The sequence below is a fragment of the Cupressus sempervirens genome, chromosome 10, assembly GCF_028749045.1.
Source record: "Cupressus sempervirens isolate cs-2001-9-10 chromosome 10, ASM2874904v1, whole genome shotgun sequence".
Taxonomy (NCBI): Eukaryota; Viridiplantae; Streptophyta; class Pinopsida; order Cupressales; family Cupressaceae; genus Cupressus; species Cupressus sempervirens.
This window is the reverse complement of record NC_143127.1, coordinates 258,084,671-258,103,620: the sequence shown is the minus strand read 5'-3', so window position 1 is coordinate 258,103,620 and position 18,950 is coordinate 258,084,671. Positions and strand designations below refer to the sequence as shown.

At 34.8% G+C, this 18,950-nt stretch overlaps 2 protein-coding genes across 2 annotated transcripts in view; both read right to left on the bottom strand.

Annotated features, from left to right (window-relative positions):
* LOC149533614 (uncharacterized) overlaps positions 1-18,950 on the bottom strand; it is a 68,140-nt gene that overhangs the window by 13,145 nt on the left and 36,045 nt on the right. Inside the window, exons 4-6 of the mRNA XM_089804951.1 lie at positions 9,644-9,696; positions 534-589; positions 390-420 (exon numbers count right to left, since the gene is read on the bottom strand). Coding sequence (XP_089661077.1) covers positions 390-420; positions 534-589; positions 9,644-9,696 — 140 coding nt within the window. The remainder of the gene's footprint in view (positions 1-389; positions 421-533; positions 590-9,643; positions 9,697-18,950) is intronic.
* LOC149533617 (uncharacterized) lies at positions 2,970-4,276 on the bottom strand. Its single transcript, XM_089804952.1, has 4 exons — positions 3,866-4,276; positions 3,533-3,756; positions 3,229-3,415; positions 2,970-3,133 (listed from the first exon to the last, which is right to left on the bottom strand). Exons 1-4 carry the CDS (start codon positions 4,091-4,093, stop codon positions 3,092-3,094), a joined length of 681 nt encoding a protein of 226 aa, XP_089661078.1. The 5' UTR covers positions 4,094-4,276; the 3' UTR covers positions 2,970-3,091.

Here is an 18,950-nt window from a genome sequence, read left to right as displayed (position 1 = left end):
GCTGATACAAGAGGTGGCTGGCAACACATAAAAATGAACAAAAATGCAGGGACATTTTCTGTCATCTTACAAACTAAAACGTATCAACATATAAACTTCAAATGGTCCAAAACCCCTTACCAAGAAAACTAACCAAACAGCATATAAAATTCAAATGGTACAAAGCCCCTTACCAAGAAAACCAAAAACCAACCAAACAGCTTACAGTAAATTTCTCTAAAGATTTCAACTAAAGCAACAAAATGTTATTCAATGAAAAACAGGCTCTACCTCTGATTTGGATAGAAGGAAATGAAGTTTGCAAACATGAAAGAAATTTGTAAATATCACTTTCTAAATATGCAAATCTAACAAAAACTGAGGTAGTTAAGAGGATGTGCCAAACATACCCCATTTTAAGCTCCTTAATATCACCATGAACTGCACAAGAGTTAACCAGCAATGAGAAGGTTGTTGGTCGACAAGGACGCAATTTCAAGAAAAATCAATAGACTAACTTCTCATTGAAGATGGAAGTGTAAGGTGAAATATACCCGAACTCTTCTTCTGTTGTTCTCGCTTCCTCTTCTGTTGCTCAAACTTGTATTTGCTGAAATTAAAAACATCAGTTTAAGTTCTGGAATATATGCAAAATCATTAGAGGAAAAGAATTTGTTTTTCCTGCTATGTGAACATTTTCTACTAAGATCATAAATACAGTGCATAAAGAAAGGACAAACTATGTCAACCATCATCTAGTCTCTGCACTCAAGTTGTTGAGTAGGACTTGAAAAGATGCAATAACGGTATTTTAGCACTAAATTTAATTAAAGAATATTTTAGAAAAGCAATTGATTATGTTATTGCAATCAAAGCCGAATATCTTCATTCAAGAGGAGAATCATTTGATTTAAGTAACATTCTAATAAGTTGAGGACAAGAAATAAAATCAAAGTTGAAATGCTTGCTGGTTCCAGAGTCCAGACCATCATGTTAAAATTGTCATACTTAGAAATTGCAACTATAATATTGGAAAAAATTAACTAATTAGTATCAGTTTCGTGCGATACATGATAGAATAAGCATGAAAAACTTGTGCATATAAACATGCTTTGAAAAAAACAAGAACAGAGGAGAAAAACTAATTAGCTATTAAAAGAGAACCATAAGCCTGGTTTAAGATCTCAGTTATCCAAAAAAGACAGAAACAATGTTTGGTAGTGGAATGTTAATCCAAGATATGGTAACCATGGAACCCAAGGACAGGATAACACATGGAATTTCGGAAAGATCTACAAGATGATATGCTATGGTAAAAGGGAATTCATGAACACTATCTGGGGCAACAGCCAATGTGCTAAACAGATCAAGGATGATAGATAAAAGTCCTAGTTAACTAAAGGTGGTAATGACCTAAAAGGCTATATACCATCTCATACGAGGCTAGGAGATGAGGATAGGTCTAAATGGATGGCCGTCATGCATTCTAGTTTTAAAGATGCAGATGCACCTTACTCCTATAAGAACCAAATGATTTGATCTTAAGTTCAATATATTACGACATTAGATAGTTTCTATTTTCTCTTTCTTTCGTTGTTTTCTAATGGTCACTCTTTTTGTAATGTTTCCACAAACTCCTGCTATATAGAAACTATCTAATAGGAACTATCTTTATCACTCTACCAGAATGTTTCTATTTCCTCTCTTGTTCGTTATATAAACATTCTTTTGTATCTTGTATATATAGATCATTCACGATCTTTGTTTAATAACACATTCATTATTTTACCATAATATGGTATCAGAGAAGATTCCTGTCCTCTTCAGAAAATATTAATTTCTTTTTGGAAATTTATTAGTTCAAAAATTTTGAAATATTTGCCCGAGTGTGTTCAAAATTTGCATCTTTTTTTCCTCCAAACCCAACTTGGGATTCAACGTCCAATTTTTCTTTTTGCAATTTTCTTTGTGCTACACGGTTTAAAATTTGTCTTTTTTTTCAAGTTTGCCCTCTATTCAAGAACTCTGCGAATGGTTTCAAGTTTTTTAATCCAACTATGGCTTTTTTGAAAACCCTCGATTCTCCTACCGGATTAACAAAAATCTTGCATGTTATAGGTTGGCATTTGCAGATCTCAATTGGGTTAGTCTCACTTTTTTCTAGGTGCATTGTTTTTTGCATAGTTGGAAAACTTGCCAAAGGCAAAAACTCGCCAAGCCCCCCAAAAGTTTAATCGGGAAAAACTCGACGATTTAAAAAAAAAAAAACTCGGTAAAAACTCAAGAACCTAAAAATCTGCTGAAATTTAATTAAAAATACATTTATTTTGCAAAATTTAATGAGAAGATGCATCTAATAAGTTAATTAAAGACAATACAAAAGAAACAAACAGAGTTTAGATATATATAAATGCATAGTGCATACAAAATTGCATTCTCATGCGGAATGCTCATGGTAGGAAGCAAAATAGTAAATAGTTTCAATCTGTCAAACTAGAAGTAAATACTAAAAGTCTAAATACGTCAATACAATGTCAATGACTCAATCACATCTTCCTCTTTCCACTTGCACTAGCAGGAAAGCGAGGGGGTCTAGTCCTAGAAGAAGTGCCCCACACTGGGATAGGGGGTGAGTTGCGTGACTGTGAACTCTGTGGCTGTGCCCCCTCGCTCGTCGTCCCTACTGACTGGCTCGGCATCCTAGAAGAGGATGCATCTCCTCCTAATGGTAATGCCTGATCCTCGCCTAAATCATCCTCGTCCTCATCCTCAATGTCATCCATAGTGAACTGAAAACCAGCGTCAGCCTCCCCCTCCATGGCCTGCCTCTCCAAATCAGCGATCTCATCCGGTGCAAACAATGGACCTGGCTCATGTGTTGTCCAATCAGAATAAGAATCTATCTCATCTAGATCAAGTGGACCAGGTAGTTCTAAGCGCTGTGTCTTTTTTATGCGCAACTTAAGATTATAGTGCACATAAACAAGGTCATTAAGCCATTTTTGAGTCATTCTGTTTCTTTTCTTTGTGTGGATGGACTCAAATAAGCTCTAATTGCACTCACAATGGGATGAGCTACAAGGTTGGGATAAGACTCTGAGAGCAAATTTCCTTAAATTGGGGGTATTGCCACCCCAACTTGCCCACCAAGCATCTGCAAAACAAAATAAAAAAAGTTATAAAGCAATAAAAAAAAATCAAAAGCACAACTTATCAATTAGCAAAAGTTTTAAAGTTTGACACTTTAACTGGTGCTTGAGTAAATCTTGCTCTCTTTGCTAGCATAGAAGAGAACAAAGGACCCCTCGATTCCACATAGATTTGTTGTTTGATCACAATAAGGTCTCTCTCCTCTTCACTTGATATCATTCTCTCAATGCATTTAAAGAGACCGTCCATGACCTCTCCATTAGGATCTGAGTAAGAATCATCAGCCCTAAAACAAATAGAAAATGATATCAAGTCTTACTACACAACCTTAAAAAGTAAAGTAAAATAAAGTCTTAGTGAAATCCCAACTTCAAGGACAATCAATTATCATGATTCGTAGTACTTGAATTTGGGATTGAGGAAGTAGCCTGCTGCATGAATAGGTTGGTGGAGTATATTGTTCCACCTCCTATCAATTATTTCCCAAATGGGGTCAAATCTGAGACTGTCCCCATGATAGTAACTTCTAACAGCCTCTTTCGCCCTATCCATGGCCTCATAAAGACCTCCCATTGGGGATTGTTGCCCATCACATATGCGCAAGACTAGAACCAGGGGCAGAGACATCTACATTTGAAATTTGAAAAATACAAATTAGTTAATAACATAGTAAGTTATGAATTGATAATGAAACTTGAATAAACTAAAAATATAATGTTTTGATTTTTGAAGTTACCTCCACAATCTCCTTAGCCTTTGCAAAAAAGCTATCATCAAAGACTATCCATGCCACAGCCTCTCCTTCGGGCTTCTTTGAGTAAGGTGAAGCAACCCAATCAGCACACACAAACATTTTCTTCAAAGCCAATATGTGGTCAAGAATACTTTGCAACGTCAAGAAGACCGTTGCAAACCTTGTCATAGCAGGTCTCATCAAATCTTTGCCTTTAGTGGCTTTTCTCATCAAACTGAGAACCCATGGGTGATTATAGATATATTTCGTGACTCGCCTAGCATCTTCCACAACTAGACTCACCCAATCAAGTTTTCCTATGTCCTCCAAAAGAAGGTCAAGGACATGTGCTGCACAAGGTGACCAAAAAAGTGTGGGATGCCTCTCTTGGAGGATTCTACCTAAAAGATTAGCAAAAAATCAATAATCAGTAACAAACTTTCCATATTTAGTATTTACAAATTACATCAAATATAAATTGAATAATACCATAGCATTACATTTATGATTCATATTGATTCAAATATAAAAAATTAAATTTACCTGCTGCTGCATTATCCGTGATTATTTGCACCACATTCTCTATTCCCACCTCCATGACAACATTCTCCAACATTAAAGCCAATGTGGCTACATTTTTCACTTTGTTGGAGGCATCGACAGATTTCCAAAACACCATATCATCTTTGCAAGCAACCAAAAAATTAATAATGGTTCTACTTCTTCCATCTATCCACCCATCAAATAAAATGGTGCAGCCATACTTCTTCCACTCTTTCTTTTGGTCTTCTATCAATAATGTTGCCCTACCAACCGCTTTGTCAAGCAACCTACAAAATTTAGGTGTAATATTAAATAAAGTGTAAGTGTTAGTAAAAAATAGGAAATAAGTTATAACAATTAAGATTTAAAATATAACAATGAACTCAAGTAAATCACAATTATTTACAATTACTAAAATTTAAATAGTAAAATACTAACCTTCCACTCATATCATTGCGATTAGGCAACTTGTACCCTTTGCCTGATATTGTTATTGCATTGACCATATTGACCCAATAGGGACTATCAACGGCATTCACTGAGATATTGTTGAAAAACCAAAAATCAGATGCTGCAATATCAGTTTGCTCATGCACCTTCTTAAACCATGCAGTGCCCTCTAATGATGGCTGTGCTCCAAGTGTGTTCCTGGGCACAAAATAACCCCCTATCCCTGATGGGGATCCGGATGGTGATGAAGAAGTAGGAGATGTAGAACAAGTGGAACCGGTAAAAGAGAAATTTTGTTTGCGGATCCGTGGGCCACAAAGAGATCCTGGTATGTTCTCAAGTGCTTCTTCTTCCTCTTGCATATCAAAAGGAGCTCCTTCAGATTCAGCTATGGCTGCCCTCATAGCTAATTTTGCCCTCCCCCTATTCAATTTTTTCTCTTCAGCAGCTGCAAGTAGGGCATTGATGAAATCCTTTTTCTTCATCAGGTACCTTGAGACAAGGATTTGAATCATGTTTCTTTATGCCTGCAAGGTGGTATTTGAGGCAGTTTATGCCTCCAGAAATAATTCCCTCACATGGAATGCATATCACTTTCCCAACATCATTTGGAGCTTCATAGACAAACCGCCATGTCTTATCTCTTGCATTTTTAGGCCAAGTGCCTATATATCTAGAAGGGCATGGTGTTTGTGGCCACTTTTCTTGCGGATTTGTCATGTTTTTTTAATACTTGACCGCTGCCCTACACATAAATTTATTGAAAAATGAATAAACAAATATTAGAACTTAGAAGCTAGGGTTTCAAATCATTCAAACTTCAAACTTCAACCATATCCTTAGCAAACAACAAACTTCAACCATATCCTTAGAAGCTAGGGTTTCAAATGATTCAAAATGATTCAAACTTCAAACTTCAACCATATCCTTAGAAGCTAGGGTTTCAAATGATTCAAAATGATTTTAAATGATTTGAAAACATTTACAAACAACAACAAAAACAAAAGAACATTTGTTATAAAACTATAAAAAAATTTCAAACTATGATAAGATGAACATACCTGGAAAGAAATTTGTCTTCTAAAATCGGTTACAATCCACTCAAATCCGCCTTGAATCACTTGCAATCAGCCAAGAATGCCTCCAAACCTTCTTCTCTTCACTCCTCAAGGCTCTAAACAATGCAAATACAAGAAAGAATGAGAAAAAACACACTCACTACCGCTTTAACCCATCACAGACCGCGGGCAAAAATTTCACCAGTAAATTGTGAGTTAAAAACTTGCCAAGTTTTTGCCAATTACTCACCGAATACTCGCGAGTTTTTACCAGACTGCCGAGTTTTTAAATCAGTGAGTTAACTGGTGAAAAACTCGCCAAGCTAAGAAACTCAACGACTTTTAAAAACTCACCGAGTACTTGGCAAGTTTTCCATCTATGGTTTTTTGTGCCTCAATTTTTGAGCCAGGAGATTCAAAATCTTATTTCAGATTCTTTGTGGGTTTTTCAAGCTCTTATATGAATGTCTCTTCAAATTTTTTGGGTCTTCTGTCAATCTATCTCGAAGTTCGTGCCATTTCAGATTTTTCGTGCTTTTTCATTGAAAAACATGCAATGGCATCTCTCGCCAATCTCATACTGGAAGGCAATCAACATTTCAACGGAAAGAACTACAACACCTAGAAGCAGAGAATGTCGACAGTCTTCAAGTACCGTCGCCTTGAGGCACTTGTTCTAGGTATCAAGACTCATCCTACCACAGTTGATGCTACTCATGAGAAGTTTGATGAGCATAATCGTGAAGCGGTTATGCTTATTAAGCTTTTAGTTACTGATGAGTAGCTTCCTCAACTGTTCTATAGCAAGACAGCAGCAAAGAACTAGACAACATTGAAGGATCTCCACGAAACATCAGATAAAAGCAGAGCCTTCTTTCTAAAGAATCAGCTATTCTCTATTATTATGGATGAGCACGTCCTTACAAGAACATCTTGTAAAGATTAAGGACATCAGAGATCAACTTGAGGCTGTTGGTAGTATTATGGAGGAAGAGGATATGGTGGTCATTACTCTGAAAAGCCTACCATCATCCTATGAGCACTCTATTGAGACGCTCAACATTACTAGAATTAATGTTACCCTAAAGTTCTCAAATCTGTACACCATACTTCTGCAGCAAGATCATTGGAAAGAACAGTTTGGTAGTAGAGCTCCTTCGTCCTCCTCTAAACAAGTGTTTTCAGCCCAATAATTTAACAAGGATAAAGGCCCATCTCAGTCATCTGCTCAGTCTCAAAATAGCTCCAAGAAGAAGCAACTCTGGTGCAACTATTGCCACAAATTTGGTCATGTGATTCAAGATTGCAGGACTTGCATTGCTGCTGACCAGTGGAAGCAGGGAGGGTCTCAGCCATAAGCCAACATTGCAAGACATGCAGACCTCTCTAATCAACCCGAGGTTGCCTTTTATGCTTTTTGAGGACATGCAAATTTCTGTTTTTTGAAGATAGATTGACCATTAAGGGCGTGTATCACGATATTAGATAGTTTCTATTTTCACTCTTCCATCTTTTTCTAATGGTCACTCTTTTAGTAATGTTTCCATAAACTCCTTCTGTTCGTTATGGAAACTTTCTTTTTCACTCTACAAGAATGTTATAGAAACTTTCTTTTTTGTTATAGAAACATTCTCTTGTATCTTGTATATATAGATCATTCATGATCTTTGTTTAATAACACATTCATTATTTTACCATATGGTTTTAATCCTACACATATTGATTCCTTACCCCTGATATTCATAAATTAGATGTATCAATGTCATGTCTTGATTGTGAATGTAAATATTAGCAACTAATATATGTAGTTCTTTGAATTTTGGATAAGAGTTTGTATTTATGTTTGTATGATTGGATTTGCGGATTTGACCCATGAACCGGGTCCACTTGCAAACCAGGTTTGCAGACTAGTATGGCCCGAGTCCACACAAGGTCCAGATTTGACCCTGTGGGTCCGTCTTGAACCGCGGACCGCAGGTCAAATCCGGACCTTGCTCAGATCCGGCCCGGACCAGCTGTGAATGCCCACACACCGAAGGGAATCTGCGCAGACCTCCGCTGACCCACAAGGCAAAACTGTTGAATTTTCATTTTGTAATTCAGTTATTCGATGTGATGATTTTCTTTTAAGTCATAATGATAATATTTATCTTTGACATTTGACATTGGTCAAGCATCATAGATTCATACTATGAAATGATTTAGTTTTACAATTTGTATATTTCTCTTATTTTTTTAAATATATAATGAACACACACACACATACACACACAGAGGAAGCCTTACAAATCATAATGGGAAAAGAAAGTTCACAATACCAAAAATCCGCAAATCAAATTCTCGAACCCAAATCCATCCCCAAACTTGAATCGGCAACTTAGATTTCTGGTTGAGGGCATAATCTGTGTTTCTAAATTCTGGGCAGAAGCAAGCAAATGAAGAGCTTAAAGGCCAAAAAAGAGAACACTTTTCTGCCACTCTTATGTTCTCTAAATAACTATAACTGTTTTAAAATGCTTAAGCTAGAGTTAGAATAATATTTGGGATAGCAAATGTTCCTTTTCTGGAGAGATGATCAAAAGGGATATTACCCAGGTGTTCGAATCAGGGAGTGAACTGCAAAATATCAAGCTGAAAGAGTACCCTTTGAGTCACCTTCTGTCAGTTCCATAAGCTCTAGGGTAGAAAGAAATCCCATAGGCTGTCAATTAACAGATGATCTTGAGTTCAAAATATCAATTTTGATCTGCGTTCTACCTATTCTTCTTTTTATGATGGATGGAACTCAAGATGGGTAGCTTGAATATGGAATGTTGAAAATGAAATCTGCTAATTTTGTTCTTTTCACATTTTGATTGAGCTAAGATTAGTAAACTTGAATATGTAGGTGTAGCATTTAAGTAGAGCTGTTCCCGAGCTTTTACTTGTTTTGATGCAAGGTATGTGGACTTGGTCCCGAGGACCAGCAATGGATTCCACCCCTTCCAATCACAGTTTTTAGCTTCTCTTATTTGTCATTGGGAAGTCACCAAATAAAATGAATAATAATGCGGAACATATGTTTTAACCATCTTGCCTCAGCTTCCAGGATGTAGTACTGTGAAAAGTGTATTAAACCATGAAATTTCAATCACCATGGTACATAATCTGCATCCAAATGTAAATTATGTGTTACTACTGGATTTGGACATCACTGATCTATAAAAGATTATATATTATATCTTTGCTCTAACCTGTTTAGGTAAAGCACTTTTCATATAATTGTACATCTCTTTTCTCAGCCACATTCTCATCAATTTCCTAACTTTTAACAAAACCATATACAAACAATAAGCTACGGAAGACATATTATTGTGCCATTCTAATTGTATGGACCTTCATTGTACTTGTTTTATTTTTACCTTACCTTGGGCAAGTAACAACAATAATAATTCCTAATCTAATAGAAAGAAAGAATCTGTATTAATGTTCATGAATGACCAGACAGATAAATAGAAGTCTAGTCAAAAGTACAGCCAACAATGACAGCAGAAAGATGAGTGCCTAAAGTATCTCCGAATATGTTGGGAACTATAAAAAACAGATATATCAATTTCAAATGCTATCATTATAGAGAACCGATATGGATATTTGTCATCATTAAATCCATACTTTATAATAGATCTTATTTCATCAAATGAAATGCAAAAGAACATTTGTCTTTTTAAAACAATATATTGCCAGAGGTTACCTGTAATCCATTATTCTAACAACTGGAGGGTCTTCATCACGGGATAAAATCACCTACACAGTATATAGACACCAGATTATCATTCAAATGAATGTATGAAGTATCATTTACTATACAAAACATTTAACACTGCCACTATATTGAATTTTGAGATATATAACAGGAAGCCTGTGAAGCAGCTTCATTCACAATGTACAGTTGATCTCCAATGGAAAGCAATGACCAGACACTCCAAGTTAAACTTACTATTACATAATTGAACAAATCTATCTAATCTCCAAAGACTGTTTAAAAACTTAAAGCTGAGAAAAAAATTAGAATGAGTATGGCTATTGAAAACTTGAACAAGATATAGGTATCAAGTATTTGTTTAGGTCCAAGAGAAACATTCAGCCACTCATTATGCCTTCCTGTTAGTTACAATAAATTTCAGAACCCTCAATAAATCCTTGACGTCCTGGATATATATCATGGATAGTGAATATTCGGGGCTTATTTATTGTATCTTTCAACATCATGGGTTTACAATTTGTGATAATTAAGTGATAGATCCACTGATAGGGTGAAAACAAAACCCACATATCAATAGAGCATTGCAGAAGAACTCCAAGATATGTTGGTTGCCTTTTATAGTACCCTAAACTTTATTCAACCTATATAGAATGGATATGGGTTGGATTTATATACATATTCTTAAGATTAAACGTAGACACATCACATAATAATTGTGCAAATATATATATATGCACAAACAAAGAACTAACAACATGCAAAAGGTAGGCGCAATGGTCCACATAATATGATCTAAATTTGATAAAACTATCTTTTTCAAGTGGTTTGACATGTCGGCAATTTATTCCTTAGTAGATCAAAAAGAAAAACATGATCTATCAACCAAATGTCAAATGTAATTGTAATAAACTTCAATATGCTTTGGTTTTTCAACAACATGAGTGCACTCAGATTGGCCAATATAATAGATGTCATAGTATTATCTCTCCATAAAGATAATCTAATCCACTAACCAAACATAGCTAGGTGGGATGCCCTTCTCATGCAAAAGATGCTGCAATTAATTTACTTACACCTAGTCAAGAAACCAAAGTTGGAATGCTCCATTCCCAAGGATCAATTGGGACAAACCATGTACATGTAACTCCTTGTGAATGATACTCTTACACATCATAGATGTTGGCATAGGTAACCCTGTACTGAAAGAGGCATCATAGCTTTTCATAAATAGGATTACAAGTGGCAGGAGAGGATCTCCATCAAGTGTGATGTCCAGAATTATATGAGAAATTAAATTAAGAAAATAAAACCCCAAGTTTCTTCCACATCATAGGAGTCCAAAGTCCATAATTACAAATTTCCCAAGGATCAATTGGGACAAACCATGTACATGTAACTCCTCGTGTATGATACTCTTACACATCATAGATGTTGGCATAGGTAACCCTGTACTGAAAGAGGCATCATAGCTTTTCATAAATACTCCTCGTGTATGATACTCTTACACATCATAGATGTTGGCATAGGTAACCCTGTACTGAAAGAGGCATCATAGCTTTTCATAAATAGGATTACAAGTGGCAGAAGAGGATCTCCATCAAGTGTGAAGTCCCAAATTATATGAGAAATTAAATTAAGAAAATAAAACCCCAAGTTTCTTCCACATCATAGGAGTCCAAAGTCCATAATTACAAATGCATAAAGGGGATATTATTTTCAGTTGAAGTGAAATGCTTAGACCTCAAGATGCTCCTAAATCAAATAACCTTAACTTTTGGGCTACGCACTTACCATAACCCAATGTTCTTAGATGAGAGATTCCACGTATGAAACTATTACTTTCATTGGCATTATAAACTGTTAATGTTTTGTAGCTTTAGTCAGATAAACCTATGAATAATTATATATGAGATATAATGTGTTAATTTTATATATATATATTTTTTTTTTAATTTTTTTTTTTTTTTTAATTCTATTAATTATGTAATTAATGAATAGACATGTCCCTTGAAGGGACATGTCTCTTCATAGCCTTATTCCCAATATAAATGCAAGAGACATTGCTGCATTTGAAACACACAGAAATCACAGGTTGTATTATTTCATTTGCAGCAATCCTCTGACTTTAACATACACGATCTTCAAATATTGTATTTGGTTTCACTATCAAATTGGGAGATAGTTTGTCATATATCATTTCTAAAGGTGTTGATGTAAGCGGGATGTTTTCATCACCAAGGTCCCATTCACACTAGGTATATATCACCTTAAGTCTCAACCTTTACACATCATAATCTTATGTAATCCTATGTCTCACTTTGATCTATTTAACAAAGGGGTTCTATTTGTATTTTCAATTTTTTTATCAATTCATTCCAATCAATCCACTGTAAATTATCATTTGCATCCTTTGATACAATAGCATTATTCTCTCATATTTGATATCTCTTGTACATTCAATAAAGCTCCTAGATCTCAGGTGGCTACATCTTCAGTCAAACCTTGTGTAGTATAGAACATTCTATACTAACTCTTACATGATATCAGATCTTGTGGGATTGCTTCTTGTTAGTCGTTATTGAGATATCTAGGTTGCAAATCTTGGTGGATCTTGAAAAGTTAAGTATTTTCTTCGCTTGCATCAAGTGATCACTTAGGGCCCGTTTGGTTGCTCGAATATAAATTGAGCATTGGCATTCGGAATGCTGGCTTTGGGATTTTGGAACTTGGAATCCAGATTATGATTAGGTAATCCAATTTGGGACTGTTTGGTTGACCAAGAATTCATTGTGAGAATACAGATTTCCTCCGTTTGGTTGCACATTGTGGAATTGGAACACTAGCCAAAATAACATGCAAAATATTATCATCCAGGTGTAGCATTATCATCATGCAAAAAAATTCAATACTTATTTGGTTTGTTGAAGTCCAAACATTTTTAACAAGTATAAAAAGATTAAGTCATGTTGAAAGTAAACATTATCATAACGGATGAGGACGAGATTGTACTAATGGATACTAAAACTTTTATGACTCTTGCTCTATAAAAAAAAATACCATTGATTATAATTCACATAATTACTGATATGAAATATGTATATTGTTCAAGTCTCGTTGAATGAATCCGAATCACAAGAATTGATGAAATAAGAGTCAGAAACATCCCATTAAAAATATATATATTTGTAGAGATCCAATAAAAAATTTGATCATCACAACATTCAAACTTGCAGGTGCAAAGTCTAAATTTTTATATTAATTTTTTACGAAATCTTACCTGGAAACACTTTTACGCCAGGAAAAAAATCAATAGAGTAGATTGTTTTTGTCCTGCATACAAGTCATTTAACTGAGAAACAATGTATGTGAAAAAGTTATTTCACCAAACTTTTCTGCAGTAACTACTGAGGCGGATCAGGTGGAAAAAGCCTGATAAATTACTCAATAGTGGCAAATATATGAGCAAGTAATAGCAGAAAATTTTCCCCCCATTTAAAATAATTAAATTTCAAAAATTAGTGCAAAAAAAAGTGCCCCCAAATGGGCATCCGGAAGTCAAACCCAATCAAATTTTACTTTAGTTGAAATCCTCATTTTCAAAAAATGGGATTTAAAATGGGAATTAAAACAGGAATTCCAAATAACAAGTATTTGAAGGAATTTGGAATCCTTGTTTTGGGGGTCAAATGGGGATACCGGATTCCACTTTTTTCCAATTCCAATTCTGATTATGCAGACCCAAACAATGGATTAGAATTTTTTTAGAATTCCGAATGCCAATTCCGTTCTAATTCCAACTACCAAACGGGCCCTTAGAGAATAAGAAAAAATTGAAAGAAGTACCAGATTTTAGGGGTTCTTCTCTGTGTCTTTGTGTTGTAGGTTCGTTTTAAAGCATGCTGGTGTAAATCTGAGGATTACCATCGACTCTTCGGTGTTCAAAAAAATTAATTTATCCTGTTAATGTTTTTCAAATTGGACATGTGAGACCAGATCTACAAGAGTTTGAAGTTGGGAGGTGGTTGCCTAATCCAAAAGGTAGCTGATATTTTTTAGGCATTTTAGGTTTGACTTAAAATCTTCACGAAATCAAATTGCATCTATATTCCACTTTTCTTCCACTAAGACAATTTGATCAAGAGCTTTGACAGACTTAAGGTTTGATTATTCTTTGTTTTAGGCCCAGATTTATCTTTTTACAAGCCCCCCTTGTTTTCAATCTCTACATTCTGATTATTTTTCTTTTGGAATTTTATTGAAGATTGCCACTTTTAGCTGTCAAGATGCTGCCTTTCAAATTAGGAAGTTGATGTCTTTCAAAGAAGTTTGCTGCTTAGAAAAGGTAAAATCGTTCAAGTTTTGGTTGACAAATAAATCGCCTCTACTCTCCTTTATATATGGGACTCCTTAAGTGAAGAGGTGTGTCTCTGATTTGGGCCGACTTGCTCCAATTAAGGCCAATAAAATTCATTAAAATTTAATCATTTTTTTCCTCGCACCTAGACCGACTTTGTCTGAGCATGGAAAGGCAAGTTTTAGTCTTGAAATTTTATGTCATGCGGCCTCTTTCTAATCTCCCACCAATCTGAATTGTACATGACTAAATCTAGACAGAGATTGAGGTAGTCATAGGATTTAAAATCCTAACTAGGGAGTGGATTCATGTTACATCCCAATTTTTGCCCTAAAATTTTAAACTGATTATAGCTGTTGAACCAAGTTATTTCTTCATGTTCATTATAAATTGAATTAGTTCATTATAGTCGTTGTTATAAAATGTTAGTTATAGTCATTGCTTATTCCTTCATAATCATGTGAAATTGAATTAGTTAATTATAGCCGTTGTATTGATTTAATTATCATATGAAATTGAGTTAGTTAATTCTAGCCATTATATCCATTTATTCATATTCATGTGAAATAGAGTCAGTTAATTGTAGCTATTGTACATATATGATGAACAAGTTAGTTATTATGACATTGATGAAATTCCTAACAGTCACTTGATGATTTGAATTAACAATTTATAAATCTTGAACTGATGTCTTTGCAAGAATGTTATTTTGAATGATTACAGGATGAAGACTGGAGAGAGAGGGGAAGCATTGCGAAACGAGATCATCGGAAGGGGATGGTCATATGGTTCAGTCATCAGAAGCGACAGGTTTGACCAAAAACCATCCTGGGAAGGTTATTAGGACTTGGCAACATATTTCATGGTAAAACTGCATGAGCTATAAGTAAAAATGTTATAATAAAACAATGTAAAATAAACATAAGTTCTTACCTTTAAGAATTATCAAATATTAATATCATTTAAATATTATTTTATACTCTCAAATATGATCATATGTAAATAATAATAAAGTGACACTATTACATTAAAAACATTAATCCAACGATGCCACCTACCATTACGTACACATAAACATAATTGAGAAAATAAAACAATTATAAATAATATTAGTTATTTAAAACTTTTCATCTTCTTTTCCTTCTCAATTTTTTTCCTCCTTTCTTCTTTTCTTTTTAATTGATTTGAACAAGTTTCGAATATGATTTTTGTAACTAATGGTAGTCATAAGGTTGGGCGCAAGTTTATAATATGAAACCTTTAACGTATATCGGTATTCATCCTAGCTCTCGGCATTCCTTCCTGCTCTTGGCTTTCAAGCCTTTCAACATTTGAACCTCCCTGCTAGCATACAATACAACTTGCAAAGACAACCCGATAGTGGATATACTGTGCACATGGCTGAGTGATCTTGCCACAGGTTGGTGAATTCATCCAACACACTGAGCCACTTAGTAAATCAGGCATAATCATGTAAGAGATTCTACTACATTCCATTAAAACCGTTTTTCATTCCTTTCCTGTTTGGTAGTGAATATGCAATTGCTCCTTTAGCTAACATATATGTTCATCGAATTTCATAGTAATAGCATAGGATGCTATGTCTCTGTTTTCAAGTAATAAGTGAATCATACCCCTTAATCTGTCGTTTCTGTATGAAAAACATAATACAGATAATAAAGTTCAATGCTTCCCATATTCTGATTTAAGATTGTCGTAGTTTCTTTATATGGAAAGGTTAAATATCTCTGATTTCTTTTAAGATTCAAGACAAAAGAATAACAATCCAGAATTAAACCTTTACAACCTGATTGGCATATATAAATATCTCAATAAGTTAACACCAAGGAATCACCAGGCAAAATGCCAGAGTATGGTGAAGAAGGTGTGAAGTATCACAATGAATATAATCTGATAGCACCAGGGAATCACCGGCTTGATGGCCTAATATAGGTGAAGAGGTGCAAAGAATCTACAATAAACAAAAATGATATCAGAATAAGATAATAGCATGATAATTAAATAATACAATAGCTCATGCAAGTTCCATTCATGAAGTAAGTTGTCAACCTGAGTGGTGATCGGGTCTGACGACCCACATTTGAAATCCTTGACCTAGGTGAAATTAGGCAGATTTGCCAGAACAATTGATCTTGTTGTTGTCTAGATACTTCAGTTATTTTGTCAAATAACTGTTGGGAACTCAACCCACCTAGATTAATGAACATCCCAAGCCCGACCACAAGGTAGGTAGGGTCGTTCTATTAAATTAGAACCTGTGAAGATAAGTAATGGTCTGCGGCTAGGAGGTTAAGATATCAATGCTTTTCCTATCACCAAAGCTAGAGCTTGGACAACCAATAAAAGAAACTTCACAAAATAATCTGTATGTTCTTCTAACCTCTGAATGTTAGTTAATTTTTATCTAGCTGAAGATCTCTTACTTTAAAGATAGTTACCACAGTTCACAAATATTTCAATTTGAAATTCCTTGCAAGAATATTTGATGTTTATATTTTGTTGAAATCTAGAAGTAGTTGAATGATTACATTTGATATTTACTTTCAGCTGATTAAGTAATTTAGTTATGTTTTCAATTTGTGTTCTTGGAAATTCAGCATTGTAATTTAATTTATTTCAGTTTATATAGTCGTTGAAAATCTTAGTCATGTGAATAAGAGTTAGTTTAAGACTAAAATTAGTCAGTAAAAATCCTTTTGTTACAATTCAACCCCTTAGTCAAGATAAATCTAGTGCCCTTCACTTGAGTAGTCGTCCCACTTTCTCCTTCATTTCTCCCACTTCACTCTTGGTTTGCTGAATGAAATCTACCAATTTGCAATCTATGTTGAGGTTTTTGATCTGATTTTCACTCTGGTCTGCATTAAGATTTCATCCATATTCTCCAAAATACCATCACCTTTCACAATTTAGCCTTCATTTTCTACAATTCTAGGCGACTTGAAGATTGGACTTGCATCAAATAAATCAACTCTAGAAGCAACAATCATGGGACTTTTGAGATTTAAGTTAAGTGTTGAGCAGAAATTCCATGTGTTGGGATTTTATGCCTCTATGTTGGGACCAGAATTTGACCCTCCTTGAGATTAATAATCCCAAGACAAGGTCAAACTCTGACCTTGTTAAGATTGTCATTCATATTTTCACCTTTGCCACATGATCTGATCACATCTACTAACTCTTGCTTGATTTTGGTTTGGTTAATGGCATTTCAAAGTTGAAAAACCCTTTGTTTTTGTTAAATATTAGCGTTATATGAAATTTTGGAAGTTCATGATTTATGATTATTAAAATATATTATAATATGAACTAACAAATTTCTTTGTATTATGCAGGTGTTTTACACTTCTACGCATTCTCTTACTCTCTGGGTCCCGCTTAAGATGAAGGTTATTTTGAAGCTACGGTGACCATTTGCATAAAAGGGAGGTTACTATGTGTTATCGCATCATGCTAAAGATCTCATGACAGATGTCTACGTGGATTCTCCTTTCACCGCTTACTTCAAGTCTATTGTCCTTTCTTAAGCATTGAGATTTCGGGAGTCTTCAGACAGCTCATTCATCTGTAACCGTCCGCATGTATTATCCCATGTTTAGTGATTGATAAAGTCTACATTCACCTAAACGGTGGAAACAAATATAGCCAACAGGGATTCACGTTTTAAAAAGTGAAAATATTATCTGTTTTCTTTGTCGGGTCTATTTGGACTCTTTTTGTAATAGGTCTCTGCATTTCTCAAATTGCTATATGTTATGACTATCATCACATTTGGTGATCAATATTGCTAATTAGCAATTTTCTGGTCTGTGTATTTCTCAACTGCATATCTAAAGTTTAGAGCAGTGTCTCTGAAGTATTGTAATTATTTTACTTCTTTAATAGAAGGGATTTGTTTGGTGGGGTTGGGTTGTTTCCCTCATTGCAGAGGGTTTTTCCTAGGATACATAGTGCATTTAGTCTATGGTTTCTAGTCCATGTTTTAACATGGTATCAGAGCAGTGTTTTAAATCCTTAAAGAGGACTAGATTTCTTCTTTAAATCTTGCTTACTCATTTCCATCATGGTTCCTAGTTTGAAGGTTGAAGAAGGTTGAAGATAGACTGGAAGGAGCATCCAATTTTAGTTCTTGGAAATCCAGAATTCTATTAGTTCTTGAGGAAAATGATCTTCTTTCATTTCTGAAATCAGAAGTTCAAGAACCTATTGATCCTGTAGAAAAAGCTACTTGGAAGAAGAACAAAATTCTGGCCAAGAGAATAATTATTGATTCCATGAAGGATCATTTAGTACCTATCGTTTCCAAGCTAGAATCTGCCAAGGAAATGTTTGATTCCCTACATAGTGTGTATGAGATAAATAACACTAGCAGAACTTTGGCACTTCGTATGCAGCTCCTTCACATTAAGATGTGCAAAAGCGACTCCAGTGTATCTTTCTTTCTGAAGATTTCTAAGTTAAAGGATCAGTTAAGTATCATTGGAGAGACTATCAATGACAAAGAACTAGTTTTTCTCGCTATGAATGGTCTAACTCCTTGGGAATCATTCATTCAAGGTATCAACAGAAAAAGTGATTTTCCAACCTTTGAAAGATTGAGGATTGATTGTATTCAAGAGGAATGTCGGCTGGAGGCTAGAGGGAGCTCTCGTAAATCTCACAATGTAGAAGATCAAGTACTTACTTCTCACACTTCAAGGAAAAGAGGAAGAAAGAAGTATTTCAAAAGTAAAAATCCTTCCTCATCTTCTGATTTTAAAAGAAAGAAAAAAGATTTCTCCAAGCTTAAATGTTTTAGATGTGAAAAACTTGGTCACTTTGCCAAGCATTGCACTGTAAAACTCAATCTTCACAATGTGACTGTGTCTGATTCGAAAGACTCTTCTCCTTCAAAGGATTCTTGTGATTATTCAGAAGGTC